This window comes from Anolis carolinensis, chromosome 6 (assembly GCF_035594765.1).
Source record: "Anolis carolinensis isolate JA03-04 chromosome 6, rAnoCar3.1.pri, whole genome shotgun sequence".
In the NCBI taxonomy this organism is placed as follows: domain Eukaryota; kingdom Metazoa; phylum Chordata; class Lepidosauria; order Squamata; family Dactyloidae; genus Anolis; species Anolis carolinensis.
The window spans coordinates 28273699-28288685 of record NC_085846.1 but is presented as its reverse complement, the minus strand read 5'-3'; the positions used below and the strand labels follow the sequence as shown (position 1 = coordinate 28288685).

At 39.1% G+C, this 14987-nt stretch overlaps 1 protein-coding gene across 1 annotated transcript; it reads right to left on the bottom strand.

Annotated features, from left to right (window-relative positions):
* Nucleotides 1–2139: 2139 nt before the first annotated feature.
* On the bottom strand, nt 2140–14503 carry mrpl45 (mitochondrial ribosomal protein L45). Its single transcript, XM_003222483.3, has 8 exons — nt 14396–14503; nt 11055–11256; nt 9974–10091; nt 8367–8465; nt 7320–7368; nt 6205–6354; nt 5938–6111; nt 2140–4817 (listed from the first exon to the last, which is right to left on the bottom strand). Exons 1-8 carry the CDS (start codon nt 14471–14473, stop codon nt 4737–4739), a joined length of 951 nt encoding a protein of 316 aa, XP_003222531.2. The 5' UTR covers nt 14474–14503; the 3' UTR covers nt 2140–4736.
* Between the last annotated feature and the right edge of the window lie 484 nt (nt 14504–14987).

The following is a 14987-nucleotide window of genomic DNA, read 5'->3' as shown; positions in this document are numbered from 1 at the left end:
GACTCTATGTGAGTCTACTACCGTAGAGCATATTGAACTTGCTTTCTCTTCATAGCAGTTCTTACATCCCATTGGAAAAATCTTTCCTGTGTAGAACATTCTGATATCACACCAGTGCCATCAATGACAGGAACACTTTAGATGAAACAGCCATTTCTACACTATGGTAGGCTCAACACTTAGGAAACATGGTGTTTCTCTTAGTATTTTGCCACATGATTCATATGATGGCATAGACCAGTGGTTCTCAACCTGTGGGTCTCCAGATGTTTTGGCCTTCAACTCCCAAAAATCCTAGCAGCTGGTAAACTGGCTGGAATTTCTGGAAGTTGTAGGCCAAAACACCTGGGGACCCACAGGTTGAGAACTACTAGCATAGACAATTACCCTATCCATGAGAATCACTGCTGAAAATGTCCTGTCTATGACAACAGCTGTCACGTAAAGAACTTAAAACCAGCTCTACCAAATGGTGCAATGGTTGCACTCATACTTCGCAAATAAAAGATCCAACATTCCTCCTGAACTCCTGGAGAGCTGACACTTATCAATATGAAGTCTGTATCATAGCTCAAGGGGGAGAATTGTGCAGCTGCTCAGATATTGTTAAACCATAATTCCCAATTGCCCAGGTGAGCATAGCCAGGGATGAAAAATGCTGGAAGTTCAAGTTTAGCAATATCTAAACAACTTGAAGACACTCAACATAAAATGCATGATTACCATCCCTGACCAAATCAAAATTGTGGTACATTGACCTTCTAGAAAGTTTAGATATTGCAGTTTCTCACTTAGGGTTAGTTTTTTCTGAGAGTTATCCGAGGACACCAGATGACCAGTGCTAAAACAAGGGAGCCTCAAGAGTCTGTTTAGTGCTTTGATTAAAGAGTTAATGTTGAGGATGTATCTACACTGTAGAATTAATGAACCTCAACTTGAAGTGCCATGACTCAATGCTATGACTAAGGCATGGACAAACTTTGGCCCTCCAGGTGTTTTGTACTTCAACTCCCACAATTCCTAACAGCCTGACGGCTGTCAAACACAACTGGAGGACCGAAATTTACCCATGCCTGCTATGGCATCATGGGAGTTATAGCTTTAAAAGGTTTTTAGTCTCCTTTGCTAAATACTTCTGGTGTCTCACCACCCTACAGCACCCAGGATTCCACAGTACTGAGCTATGGCAGTTAAAAGTGATGTCAAACAACATTAATTCTACAGTGTAGTTGTACCCTAGTACATGTGTGCTCTAGTTTGTGCATTTCCTAAAACCACAGAAATAAATAGGTGGTAAAAACATTGTAATACCAAATTTGACTTACAGTACATCATCATTCCCACCCTGCTTTAAAACAAGAATGGGCATCCAATGCTGAATTCAATTGGAGAAGCTTGTGGAGTTGCATACTAATGATGGGCATTAGATGAAAGGGTGGGACCAATTGTAACTGCAGATATAATCTTAAATGGTACTGTCAGTAATTAAGCCTTAATAAGGGGGGGGGGGGGAGGGCTGTACACATATTGGGAAACTACCAAACAGTGAAGGGGATACAGCCATCTGAAGGAACCCATTCACCTTGCTCCCAGAGTTGGGCTTCCCTGCCTCTGCCATGCACCACATTGATCTACTTTGATATAAGGTTACTTTCTATGTTCTGGTTGCATAAATCTGCTCCCTAGCTAAGATACTGCAATACCAGCGAAAACACACTTTTAAGGTGAATAAACCAAATCGCCATTTATTCTTAGATAATATCCTTGGTATTCCTGAAAGGCACATTCAAGCTCCCATAGTAGGATGAAGCCCACAAGCCACCTAATGAGGAACAGAGGGTTCAGAAACGATTGTACACCTAAAAAAAATAAGCTGAATCAATAGTTTTCTCAACATTTTGGAATAAGAACATTAAGAGTATTTTATCTCTCATAAAATATTCCATTGGGTATCTGTATTCTCCTTTGCTCCCATACACTCTACAAAGAGAAGCTGAGAACAGGGGGAAAATCTTCTACTTTATAATAAAGCTTGGGTCCAAATATTTGCATTCTGGAGCCTACCTCCTCGTGTGACCTATCTACTGCACCTTTAGGAAGTACTGCTCATGTAGTGAAGTCAGCTGTTTGTCTCAGTGCTGAATATAAAACAAGGTCAGTTTATTCAGTAATAAATGTAAATACATAAATAAAAGACTTATCTATATATTGACAGGACGAGTGCAACAGATTCTTTGGTTGTATAGCAGGGATACGGTTTTGTTTTGCAATGAATGATCTGATACCACTTTACATTCACTTAACACAACCTTCAAACTAAATCAATGCACTTAGCCCAATTCTAAATATATTTACTTGGATGTCTAAGACAAATTGATATTACCATGTAAATATACTTAAGACGTTGTTTGCACATTATTCAATTTCACACCAGAGGTTTTCAAAGTAAGTCAAAATAGAAACAGTCTAGACCAGAGCTTTTCAAACTATGTGTCATGATACGTTAGTGTCAGTTGCAGTATGTAAGTGTATCACACAACCTATGGGAAACCTCTGAATCTATGTGAAATAAGCAATAAATCATAAAGTATAAATAAAGGGTTTCCATGAGATATGTTGTGCCCCCCATACAATTCATTATGACAACTTATGTATATAGGGTTGGTTTAACCGGCAGTTTGCTTGTAAAACTGAATTACTATGTTGTGAATTGATATGTTTAAAAAGTGTGTCACCAATATGAAACGTTTGGAAAGTTCTGGCCTAGATTATTGCCAATGTCCTTTCTAATCCTGCCTTTTTCCAATGATGCACTGGCTATAATTGCTATGTGTTTCGGTACAGGCCTGTTTCACAAACTTTATGGGACAAATGCAACTTAAAAAGTGGTTCCTGGCATCATGATATATTCAATATTCAAAATTCTCAACTGCTATCGATGTTCAAACCTGTTTATGGTGGCAAATATTCTTGTTATATTCATATTTTACATTTCAAGTAGTTGTACATCTAAACTGGACTATGCCATTAATTCCATTCAATTAATTCAATCTACCTTACAAACTCACTCACTCTTTATGGAAGAATTCAGCAGTATCCTTAGTGAGACTCCTCTTTTGACAATTATATTATTTCATGGGATCCACCAGACACTGGACATCACAGAAAAGACTCATTTGGTTACTTTATGATTGATGTGGTATGATCCTCCAAAGGTATTATGACAATGACCAGTGCAAAGCACAGTATGGTATTTGAATCCTGTTTGGACTGTCCAATAGGAAGTGTGGTGAGTTTACAGCTTGATGGTATCAATTTGGCTTTTAGACAATACCAACAACATCATCACTTTTCTTCTCCTGTATGGTTTTTAACATTTTTACCCAATGAAGGACCAGTGACGCAAAGAGCTAAGGCACAGCGAAGAACTAAGGCACAGTAAAGCAAAGAGCAAAGACACAGTGAGTATGTAGCACAGACACATTTCAAAGTAAAGACAGTCACCTTTTGCCCACAAGAGATTCCACAGGAATCTCATCTGGTTAGTCTGATGGCTGCAAGAATATTCTTCCAAATATAGAGGCCTTAAGTAAGTAGGCAACAACCTCCCCCCTCTGATATTGGATTGAAGCTATAGTAATTCCTTACTGCAGTTTAGTATTGAGGGAAGCCGCAGCCCAACAACATATAAAGGAATACACATTCCCCTTCCCTCATATAATTAATGACTTAGAGAGATTAGCAAACCAGATTATTAGGGGCAGCACCTGAAACATGGTGCATAATCCTTTGCCCAACCAATGACTATTGATATGAGAATGAACTCAATGTAAAACACTGCAAGCTGTTTGCACAATTTCTGTGGGTTTATTTTTCCCTCCAACATTTGGCTCACATGTAGCACCAATCTAGAAACTATCCAAAAGGAATTTCTGGCTACAATCGTGGGATGGGACTGAGCAGCCATTGGCAATGCATCATTTTTTGCCTGACAGAAAATTATGACATTCTCTACATGGAAGGATTTCATAACAAGATTTTGGGTAACTATTCCACTTGTACTGCACTAGAAGCCAAATGCCCAGGAAGGGCCTATGTGTTAGAAAGGCATGGGCAACTATGATCCTCCAGCTATATATGAACGACAGTTTCCATCAGTCTGAGCCAACATAGGGTGAGAGATTGTGGGAGATGCAGTATGTACATTTCATTTTCACGATCAGACTCAACCTTATGGAATGGAAAAGAATTGATATCTCTGAACATGTGCAGAAATCTCATTACCATTAAATTAACCCTATCAGCAACTACAACCTCACTGGTAATGGGAACAGAATTGTCTATATGCGTAGATGTACCTCACAAACAGTCTTGAGGGATAAGACTTTTATTCTTCTCTTTTGAAAAATTGAATTATGCTTTTGAGTCTTGCATAAGAGCTTTTTAACCAGCAGCTACTGAGCTTATAAGGAAAACCTCCTAAGTTTAGAAGATACAGCATGTTGGTGGTCTGTAGTCTGTTAAATAGTCCATATAAGTTCAGGCAGTTTGGAGCTTTTTAAAAAAAAATCCTCATAAACAAACTTGAATGTGGAAAAACCCATATACGAGTATTAAAAAGTCTGCAACAAAGTAATGGAAGCAGAAGGACTTCTTAGGCTGGCAGTTTTCAATTCAACAGCAGCTCTCATAGTCACAATATCAAGATTTGTCCCTTGTGGCCCACTTTTTGGGCATTATGCCTGAGGGGCTGATGCACTGATGAATTCTTCATATTCTTGTGATGGGTCTAGTTTCGGTCCTGGGATCATAACCGTCTGCAAAGCACAGGGGAAAAACAACAAGAAAGCCAAAAATTAGTTGATTACATCATTTCCATTCTGATGCTTGCTAAATGTCCATTAGGTTTCATGGGAGGAAAGTACTGTTTCCTCCCAAACCTGATTCTGCTAAGTTTTTCTTCTGCTTGAGGCCTAAGGAAAAGAGAATGGATGCTTTACCCTCCAATTCCAGAAAGATATACTCAGGATGGGAGAAGAAAAACAGTGATAAGAACGGTCTACTCTGCAAATCTTGGATGGATGAGTGAGCAAAGAGAAAGAAGTGTTGAAAGATAGCTGCTGAGGCTGCATTCAGCAGGGCATTTCTTTCTTCCACAAAGTCCTTGTCAGTAATGACAAGTGGCAACTCATGCAATACTGTTTCACCATGTGTCTGATCAACATTTAACAGTAGTCATTCCATTTATAATGCAGAAAGCAGAGGCATGCATGGTTATTATGGATGACCACAATGTTCCAAGCTAAATCTGTAACTGTACAGCCCAATTCCTGAAGCAAAAAGCATTTTCTCCTTCTCAACTTACATAATCCTTCTCAAAACTGCAGCACAGGCCTATGCCAGTTTCTGCCTGCAAAATGCAACTCTATCATCTGTATATCTCCATCTCAACTTCCACTTCTCAGTGATGCTAGATTGTGATGCAAATTGGCTTTGATAAGTCTAAGAGTATTGGGACCCAGTTAGATGCAGTTGATGACATTGCAATTAGGCGCAGGGTAAAAAAACACACTTCAAATCTCTATATTGCCAAAGAAGTTGGAAAAATATTTTATGAATTAAAACTCTCAGAACCTCAAAGACAGCCTGGCTATTAACCATGTTGAAATAGGAAAATCTGGGAGCTTTAATCTCAAATAAATTTTCCAAGCTTGGTTCCCATAGGAAGATATTGGGAAGGTCACTCACTTTCAACTCAAGATGGAATCAAGAAAGCATAGAATTTAATCAGGAAATAAATTTAAATAGAAAAAGAAAAAATGCCAGCAATATTACATTGCTTTGATGGGGCAGACTGTTTGCATACATGTACGCAAGGATTCTTTTACAAACAGCAGGGTCGAACAACATGCTAAACAGCATGCTTCAGCTCAGTACCTTGATGATGTGTTCTTTAGGAGGAGCCCAAGCTGGAACAATCTTTCCATGTAGCCTCCACTGGCCATACGGGTTGACCAGATGCCTCTCAAAAACAAGATATTCCAAAACATCCTTTGGTATCTGCTCCCCACCATACATCAGTCTCCCAAACCGGTCATAGATGGCAAGAGTCTGCCAAGAAAAATAATAAAGCAAATTTTATGGTGTTACACAGTTGTAGGCAGAACACATCCTATCCAGGGTGAGGAGGCACTGTACACATACCTGCCGGCTGTGCATTCGAACTGTGACTTGTCCATACAGGTTGTCTTTGCTCACCATAGTGGGGCATCGCACTTGAACCACTCGAGGAGGCTCTAGGGACTCCAAAAAACTCCACCGGATAGTCTTGTATCTATTTCCTCGTACCATATCCTAATAATGGGACAATGTTTTGCATTAAGGACGACTCAATGATTTTAGCCCTTTGACATTAACTATATGCATTGGAAATCCTCTAATTTCAGACCCCCAGAGCAAAGAGTTACCAACATAGCTCAGTACAGGGTGTAAGGAAATAAAACAAAGCAATATAGTGGTGTATTGGGGGGGGGGGGGGAGAGAGATACAAAATCAACTTAACCAACAGCCCATTGCAGAAGCCATGGAGTGTTAAGATCAACTGATGAGATCTTCTGATATCAAATGAAACTGCAGATTGATTAATTTGAACCAGGGCTAGTTTGCCATCAGCAAGGCTTGTGAATGTACTTGCAACATGTTTTGCTCCTCCTCATTACCTGGATAATGTGAATTGGCAGCTGGCATTATATACCCTGCTCTTCATTGCATCTTTCTCTTGCCTTTTAAAATATTTGTCAAGTGTTTCAGTATCTTCCAAAACACAGGATTTCTACAATTCATATGAATTCTGGACACAGGAGAAGGTTGCTATCCCTGTTTCCATGCATGCAATACATCCCTGTAAGACACCAGGAAAGGTGTCTTCCACACACTTATAAGACCAGGGCTATATCTGAAGCCCACATTGGAAAGTTCACTACTTTCCACGATGCAAAGGAAACTTCAGTAGAAAAATGTAAGCCTGTATCAACCCAGCTCTGTCTTCCGTGCCCTGGCTAGATGAAAAAAAGATGTGACAAAGTCCATAGATCTGTGTAGTGATTGAACTAAGGTGTGACGGGCACTTCGAAGAGAGGTGATGCATCCCACCATCTGGTGCCCAACCCACTATAACCTGAAATGGCATTGCAGAGAAGAGGTTATGCATATGCCAAGCATGTGAGGGAATGCTGGGACTATCAACATTTCTTTCCCCAATTTGGGGTAATTTTAGACTTTCTAGCAAAATATTTTATGATTTCATCATAGATATTTACCGGGAAACAGTATTCAGTCACTAAAGCATGCATCTTCTCCTTGTTAAAGCTGTAAAAGATTGAAATAATAATAATTGTCTAAGATGGCTATGCATATCAATTCTATCAATATATTGTTCATTGTTGAAAGAAATGGCATTCTACTGGTTGCTGAAAAAAACATTAAAACAAAACCAAAATTACATTGGCACTCAGATAAACAGATGTGATCACAAAGCCTCTATAAACTATAGTAATCTTAAGAAACTACGTTATGCCTCCCTTCCATTTTTAAACAACATAACAATATATATTCAGGATCACATTATTTCTTTGTAGCTCTTTAAAGTGAGATAACCAGAATTAGTATCTGTGAACTAGTCTGATCAACACTGGGTCTCTCAGGAGGAATTTAATTAACTAGTCTGGCACAACAGTAGTCATGAAGGTGAACACTGTAGTCATACAACATCTGGAGAGATACAAATCCTTTAGTCCAGACTGAGCCATCACAAAAGAGGAAATATCTGCCTGTCTGATCTCCCCTCCTGGTTGTATAAAAAACAACAGGAAAGAAATTCACATGTTCCTGAGTAGTCTGTGAACACCAGGGTATGGGGAGGAATGGTTCTACATATGTCTTATTGAATTCTCTGCAAAGATGAAAGTGAGAAACAAGAGCACAGTCACCGCAGTTAATAGAATTTTGGACTCCTGATCTTTCTGATCTCTTTCAAATAAATAAAAAGCCTGTTAAGTATAGTATAGCCTTGAGCTGGTTTTAACTTACTTGTACATATGGTTAAAAAGCACTAGAAAATGTCCTTAAATGGAACAAGCACACAGATCAGTGCCAGGCTAATGTGTGGAAGTGTCACATCTTAACATCTTGTATATAATTAAGAGCTCAGTAATATATTTTATATAAGTCTAATGAAACAGAACCTGCTTACTTTATATCCCCAGCCCCTTAGATCTAATAAGGTGGTTTACTGCTGCATAACAGGCATGTGAGTCAGCAGGGGGAGCAACAGTCAAAACCCACTAAAATATTCTGTAGGAACTTACTTTGTCAAATTATTGTGAGCTTCAATAAATATATCCTGGGCCTTTTCTGCAAAAGTTTTGGTGCTGAAATCAGGATCATAATCTTTAATCTTTCGTATTCTGCCAAGATAAAAACAAGACAAATCTGAGGGAGTGAAAACAGTTAGGATACAAAAAGAGCAAGGGAAATGGCACACGGCACTATTTGTCTTGAGATACTGAACTGAACATTATGCATATAACAGTACAGTGATATATGCTTAACTTTGATATTTAGCTCACTTTGTCCTGATGCATGTATAGAAAGAAGTTCCCAGAAAAAAACCTCCTCCAACCAATTTCTCATTTTGATTATTTTTCTTAATGAAATCCCAACACTAGAACCCTGCCCCCTAGATATAGGAGGCCTACTAAGGCCCCTTCCACACAGTTGAATAAAATCTCACATTTTCTGCTTTGAACTGGAATATATGGCAGTGTGGACTCAGATAACCCAATTCAAAACAGATATTGTGGGATTTTATGCCTTGATATTCTGGGTTATATGACTTTGTGGAAGGGCCCTTAGTAGGCCTATTTTCACCAATCACTTGTCTACTAGAGGTGAAACAATTCAAAAATGCTGTACTATCCCCATAATGAACTGTAGGTAACAAAATTGCAGCCAAAATGAAGGACTACCAATTGTTTGCTTCTGACTCACTCAATTTGTTGACAAAATATAGTGATCACCTCTAGTTTCAAAGGGCTTCTTAGAAGTTTAGATTCTCCAAAACGAAATGGCTTATCAAGAACTTAACTGTGATATGTAAGAACCGAATCTCCATGTTCAGCAATAGCATATCACAGTTTAGCAGGACAGCTTCAGTGTTGTAAGAGATGGAGCTTTCTTAGTACTGTATAAGCTTTTCTCCTCTTCCACTCACAGCAAATCTATGGTTATTCAAGGTATTCAGGCACTTGTACATTTGTATGAGCCAATCAATACATTTAGAAAATGTATACTGTAACACTAGATCTGTACCACTTTAGAATATAGGTAAGGGAAATCTCATTATTCCAAAGAACACCCTGTGGATGAAAAAAAGATTAAAACTCTCTTGTTTATGGAACAGCAATATGCCTACAGAATCAGGCTTCTCCCTTAGTGTTCATATTCTTTAGACATTCATATCAGAACACATTCCAATACACCAAGGGGTAAAGTACCAAGAGAGAACCAGACAATGTGCATTTCTGAAATAATGTACATTACAATCCACAGAACCAGTATCCAAAGTTTCATTTATCCATGTCTGACAAAATATGTCTTCTTGAGGCATTTTCTTGTTCCTCCAGCATGACTCTTGAACAAGAAGTCCTTTATTTCAATAGGGTTCAACATTATCCATCGTTTCACTTGATTACACAAAGTCAGTAACACATTCCCCTATAGATACAGGGGTTGTACTATATATTGACTATAACTGTTTTAAGCTTTTGGGAACTGAGAAGTCTTTATGATCTGCATACATGCGTTGGAGTCAAGTGACACAAACAACAGATGCCTGAAGGGAAAAAACACAGTGTCATGGAATAGCCAGATGGACCATGGGCTGAACGACTTCCACAAAGAGAGTGGTACTTACGCCAGCTGTGAAGCTGCCGTCTGCTTGACCTGCTGTGCCCTTTGCTTGAGCCCTTCTTTTGACAAAGACGAGATGCGCGCATCCCCTTCTGGAGGAACATAAGACTCAAAGATGCCAGCTGTGCAACCAAAACAGAAAACAATCAGATATAGCAAAAGGTTATTGTACAACTAAAAATACAAACAAAACCCCAAAGTAAGATTAATTTCAAAAATCCTTGAACAATAACAAACACGTCATTTCTCATTTCTCTGCTGAGCCATGTTTCACAGTGCCTGCACTGAAACCTAAAAATCTAAATTAGATTGAAGAAGGAGATTGGGATTTCAAATGAATAGCTATGTCAGTGATGGTGCAGGGAATGAGGAGAGTAGTTCAGCAATGCTTTGCTAAGAAATGTGTCTCAAGGGGACATTAAAATGCTCCAGTTAACTAGGATGTATGAAGTCCAGGTTCAAGCTGCAGATTAACTGCATGGTCATCACAAGCATCCTTGTGAGGACCATGCATGTTTAAAAATAAACATTTTAATTATAATTTACAGTGTCTTGTACCTTTGCTCATTCTTATTTTTTAGTTGTCCCATATATTATTACGTGCTTAAATATCCTGAGCTCACCATTAAGGGGAATGGTGATAGTTTTCAGGCACTGATGTCAACACTTGGATGTTACAATCATCAAATATTGTGAAAAGTAATAAATGAGGCAAAATTAACTCTGGAAGTTTATTAAATATAGAAAAGCACTATAAAATAAGTCAAGAAATTGCATAGTTAATGCTGTGAAAAAAAAGAAGTTTCTATACAGCCTACACTGTAGATTACAAACCAACTCTCACTCAGGGAAAAGTCATACTTGCCTGCAAAAGCTATAATTATTGTTGATGATTTAAAACACGGCTATCTGCTAAAAGAATAACAATTCTACACTAAGGACAATTCAACAGCATCGTAAGAGCATATAATAATACTAAGTCAATATCCATTTTGTGTCCGCCTTCAAGAGTCACGTGGCTGTACTCCATGCAGTCAAACCTATCTTACCTCTTTCTGCTCAGATAAATGGTCACAACCACCCACCTGTGCAGGAAATATTTATAGGTCGACTCATTGGTTCATGAGGGACCACCACCCCAGCTGCCCTGGCATGCCTCTTCTGGTCTTCTGGTGTGGAATACTTTGTATTGACCGAAGGGGGAATAAAATGCCGTCTTTTTGTTCTCACTGGGATCACAAGAGAAGATGGAGTCAAGCGGGCAGGATTCAACAAACACTCGGTGCCCTGTAGAGTAATAAGAATAGCAGTCTAATAAAACAATTAGTCACATTTTCGGTGGCGCACTATTTAAATGCTTCCCTAGCCAAGAGATTTCCACTGCAACCAAATACGCTTAGTAGATCAGTAAGCTCTACTTTTATGTAGATATTCACTACATGTCAATCTTTAAAGATGTACACAAATGCACCAGAGAAATAGCTCTACCTATTTACAATACTGGCAGTCCCCAAGTTTTGTTCTTAAATTGAATATGTTTGAAAGTCAGAACAGGTATATTTTTTAAGTCTAACTACAGATGTGTGTGTGATATACACACACATACATACACGATTTGGATAGCACAGAGAAGGCTGAACACTCCCATAGTTTTTTTTGCTGTCTGTGTCCCTGTTCAGAATATTTCATCTCACTTTCTGTTCCTGTGATAATTGGATTTTGGAAAATTTGGCTTGTTGTGGAAACAAAATTGGTGACAAAGCTTCACTGGAGACTCCTTTTCCCCATGATAAGGTGTGACATTTCAGGAGTGATGAACTCTTTCGAGAGGTAGATTTTTTTCACTTCCTGTACTCTTACCCCCATTCTTAACTATGAGTCATTTGTAAGTCAGATGTTTGTGACTTAGGGACTACCTGCACAGTTATATGGCTTCATTCATAAGTGTTAGCATTTCTAACACACATGCAAGCATATACAACCTTTCACCAAACTACCCAATCCTCTGAGGATGCCTGCCATGGATGTGGGCAAAACGTCAGGAGAGAATACTTCTGGAACATGGCCATACAGTCCGGAAAACATACAACCCCATCTTAGTCTGTTTTATTGCCAAAAAAAGGAAAGTGGTGCTGCTAAAATCCTTCTCTTTACATTTCCATCAATGATTTTACCAACAGAAGAGGAAGGAACTGGCAAAACCATCTGAGTATTCCTCACCTAAGAAAACCCTATTAATTTCATGGGCTTGCAGAGCACATCTACACTGTAGAATTAATCCAGTTTGGAAGCACTTTAACTGCTGTGACTCAATGTTGTAGAATCCTAACATCTGGAGTGAGGCACAAGCCCTCTTTGGCAGAGAAGGCAAAAGACCTTATGAAACTACAACTCTCAGAATTCCACTGCATTGAGTTATGGCAGTTAAAGTGTAGTCAAACTGCATAAAGAAGGGGGGCAAGGAAGACATCATTCCACCATGTCTCCTATGTCAATATAACAATATAATATAAAATACTAATATTATGCTATACTAATAAAATAATATATTATATATAAATATAATATTGATATTATAATGTAATCTATATATATAAAAGAGTGATGGAATCCTGGCGACCGCCAAAACAACAAAACTAAACACCCCACAACCTCGAAAATTGACAACACAACCCATCATCCACGCCTCTAGGTTGATACAACAAAAAGAAAAGAAAAATAAAGTCCTAATTAGAGGGAAAGGAATAATTGCTTTTATCCAATTGCTGCCAGTTAGAAGGCTAAGCTCTGCCCACTTGGTCTCCTAGCAACCACTCACCCAGGGGACAGGCAGAGTTAGGCCTCACTTAGGCCTCTTCCACACTGCCTATAAAATACAGATTATCAGATTTTAACTGGATTAGATGGCAGTGTAGACTCAAGGCCCTTCCACACAGCTATATAACCCATTTATAATCTTATATTATCTGCTTTAACTGGATTATCTGGACTCCACACCTTTACCCTTTACCTTGACTATCACCAATTCCTCAATACTTTATTTCCCATACCACCATACTTCGCCACTGCAACGCGTGGCCGGGCACAGCTAGTACAATATAATAATACACTATTATACTTGTATATTATGTAATACATGTAATACTAATAATATTGCAATATAGTGGTATAGTACAATATAGTAATATATAATGCTTATATTGTGCTTTGCTAATAATATAATATATTGTATGTACATGTCACTTGTAAGCTGCCCTGAGTCCCCTTTGGAGTGAGAAGGGCAGCTTACAAGTGATATGTACATACAATAATAAATGAATAAATATTGAAATTCTGCAGTACAGATACACTCACTATTAAAGCACACATTAATAATATTTGTACACTCCTTGCGATAGACCTCTTTCCCATTCAAAATAAACTTCACAATGCACTCACACACAAATGTTTGTGTCATTTGAAGAAGGTAAGCCTTATTTACTCCCAGCTAACCAGAACTCTCAAGCAAGCGGGAAAAAAATGTCAAAGACATAATACTTTTAATAAAAATAAAATCAACTGCTAGCGGGAATAAAACACTAAGTTTGTCTTTATTTGCTTTCAGTTACTGGATTTCAACATTAATATCAATTCAATAAAGAGTTTATGTCACGGTACAATATAGGGCATAGGTCCTTCAAGTATTTTGGACTTCAACTCCCACAATTCCTAAGAACCTACCGGCTGTTAGGAATTGTGAGAGCTGAAATCTAAAACACTTGGAGGACCAAAGTTTGCACATGCCTGATATGGGGTATAGTAGTATTAGCTGGGCCTATTTCTCATAGTAATTCTCAAGCAACTGGAAAATGCATTTACCTGGCATCTAGCAATCCCTGCAGCTGCCCTTCCACACAGCCATATAACCCAGAATATCAAGGCTGATAACCCACAATAACTGCTTTGAACTGGATTATCTGAGTCCATACTGTCATGTAATCCAGTTCAATGTGGACATTACAGAGCTGTGTGGAAGGGGCTTGAGAGTCTAGGTTAAATAGGCATGTAATAAAGGTCCAGTCCCTCATAAGACACCCTTTAGCTCTCCAGCTTTTCACAGTGTAGCTTCTCCTTTTCGCAGGACCCCTCCACACAGCCATCTAACCCAGAATATCAAGGCAGAAAATCCCACAATATCTGCTTTGAACTGAGATATCTGAGTCCACGCTGCCATATATTCCAGTTCAAAGCAGATATTTCCTAACTTGATATTCTGGGTTTTATGGCTGTGTGGAAGGGCCCCTAGGCTCCTTTAGCTACAGAAGGGAGAACGAGCCATTCCTTCCAATTATAAGCACGAAATAAACACGGAAACATTCACTGGTAATAGCAAAACAAATAGACTTCTCCTCTCCTTCCCTTCAGATTAAGTCTAAGCCCCATTTACCTGCAAATAAACGCGCATTGAGAGCTTCCTCGCTAAAGCCTGCATCGAGGCCGCCATCTTTGGGGAAACGCAAGGCATGATGGGAAGAGGGCGGGGCTCCAAGGGAGGCCTTGGCAACAGAGACTCACTCTGAGCAGAAACAGGAAAGGAGGCAGTAGGATGAATGCAGATTGACACCACTTTAACTGTCATTGCTCAGGACCTGTAGTTCCACAAGGTCTTTAGCCTTTTCTGGCAAAGAGTGCTGGGCCTCCCCAAACTACAAATCCCATTGTCCTGTAACATTGAGTCATGACAGTTAAAAGTGATATCCAACTGCATTAATTCAACTTGTCAGGAATATGTCAGTATTCCAAAATCCTCCTGACAGGAGGATTTATGGCGCAGTAGGTTAAACCGCTGAGCAGCCGAACTTGCTGATCGAAAGGTCGACGGTTCAAATCTGGGGAGCGGGGTGAGCTCCCGTTGTTAGCCCCAGCTTCTGCCAACCTCGCAGTTCGAAAACATGCAAATGTGAGTAGATCAATAGTAGATCAAACTTTGTCTTTGCAGGAGGGACACCCTGCTATAGAACATTTTGCTCTAGTTTCTC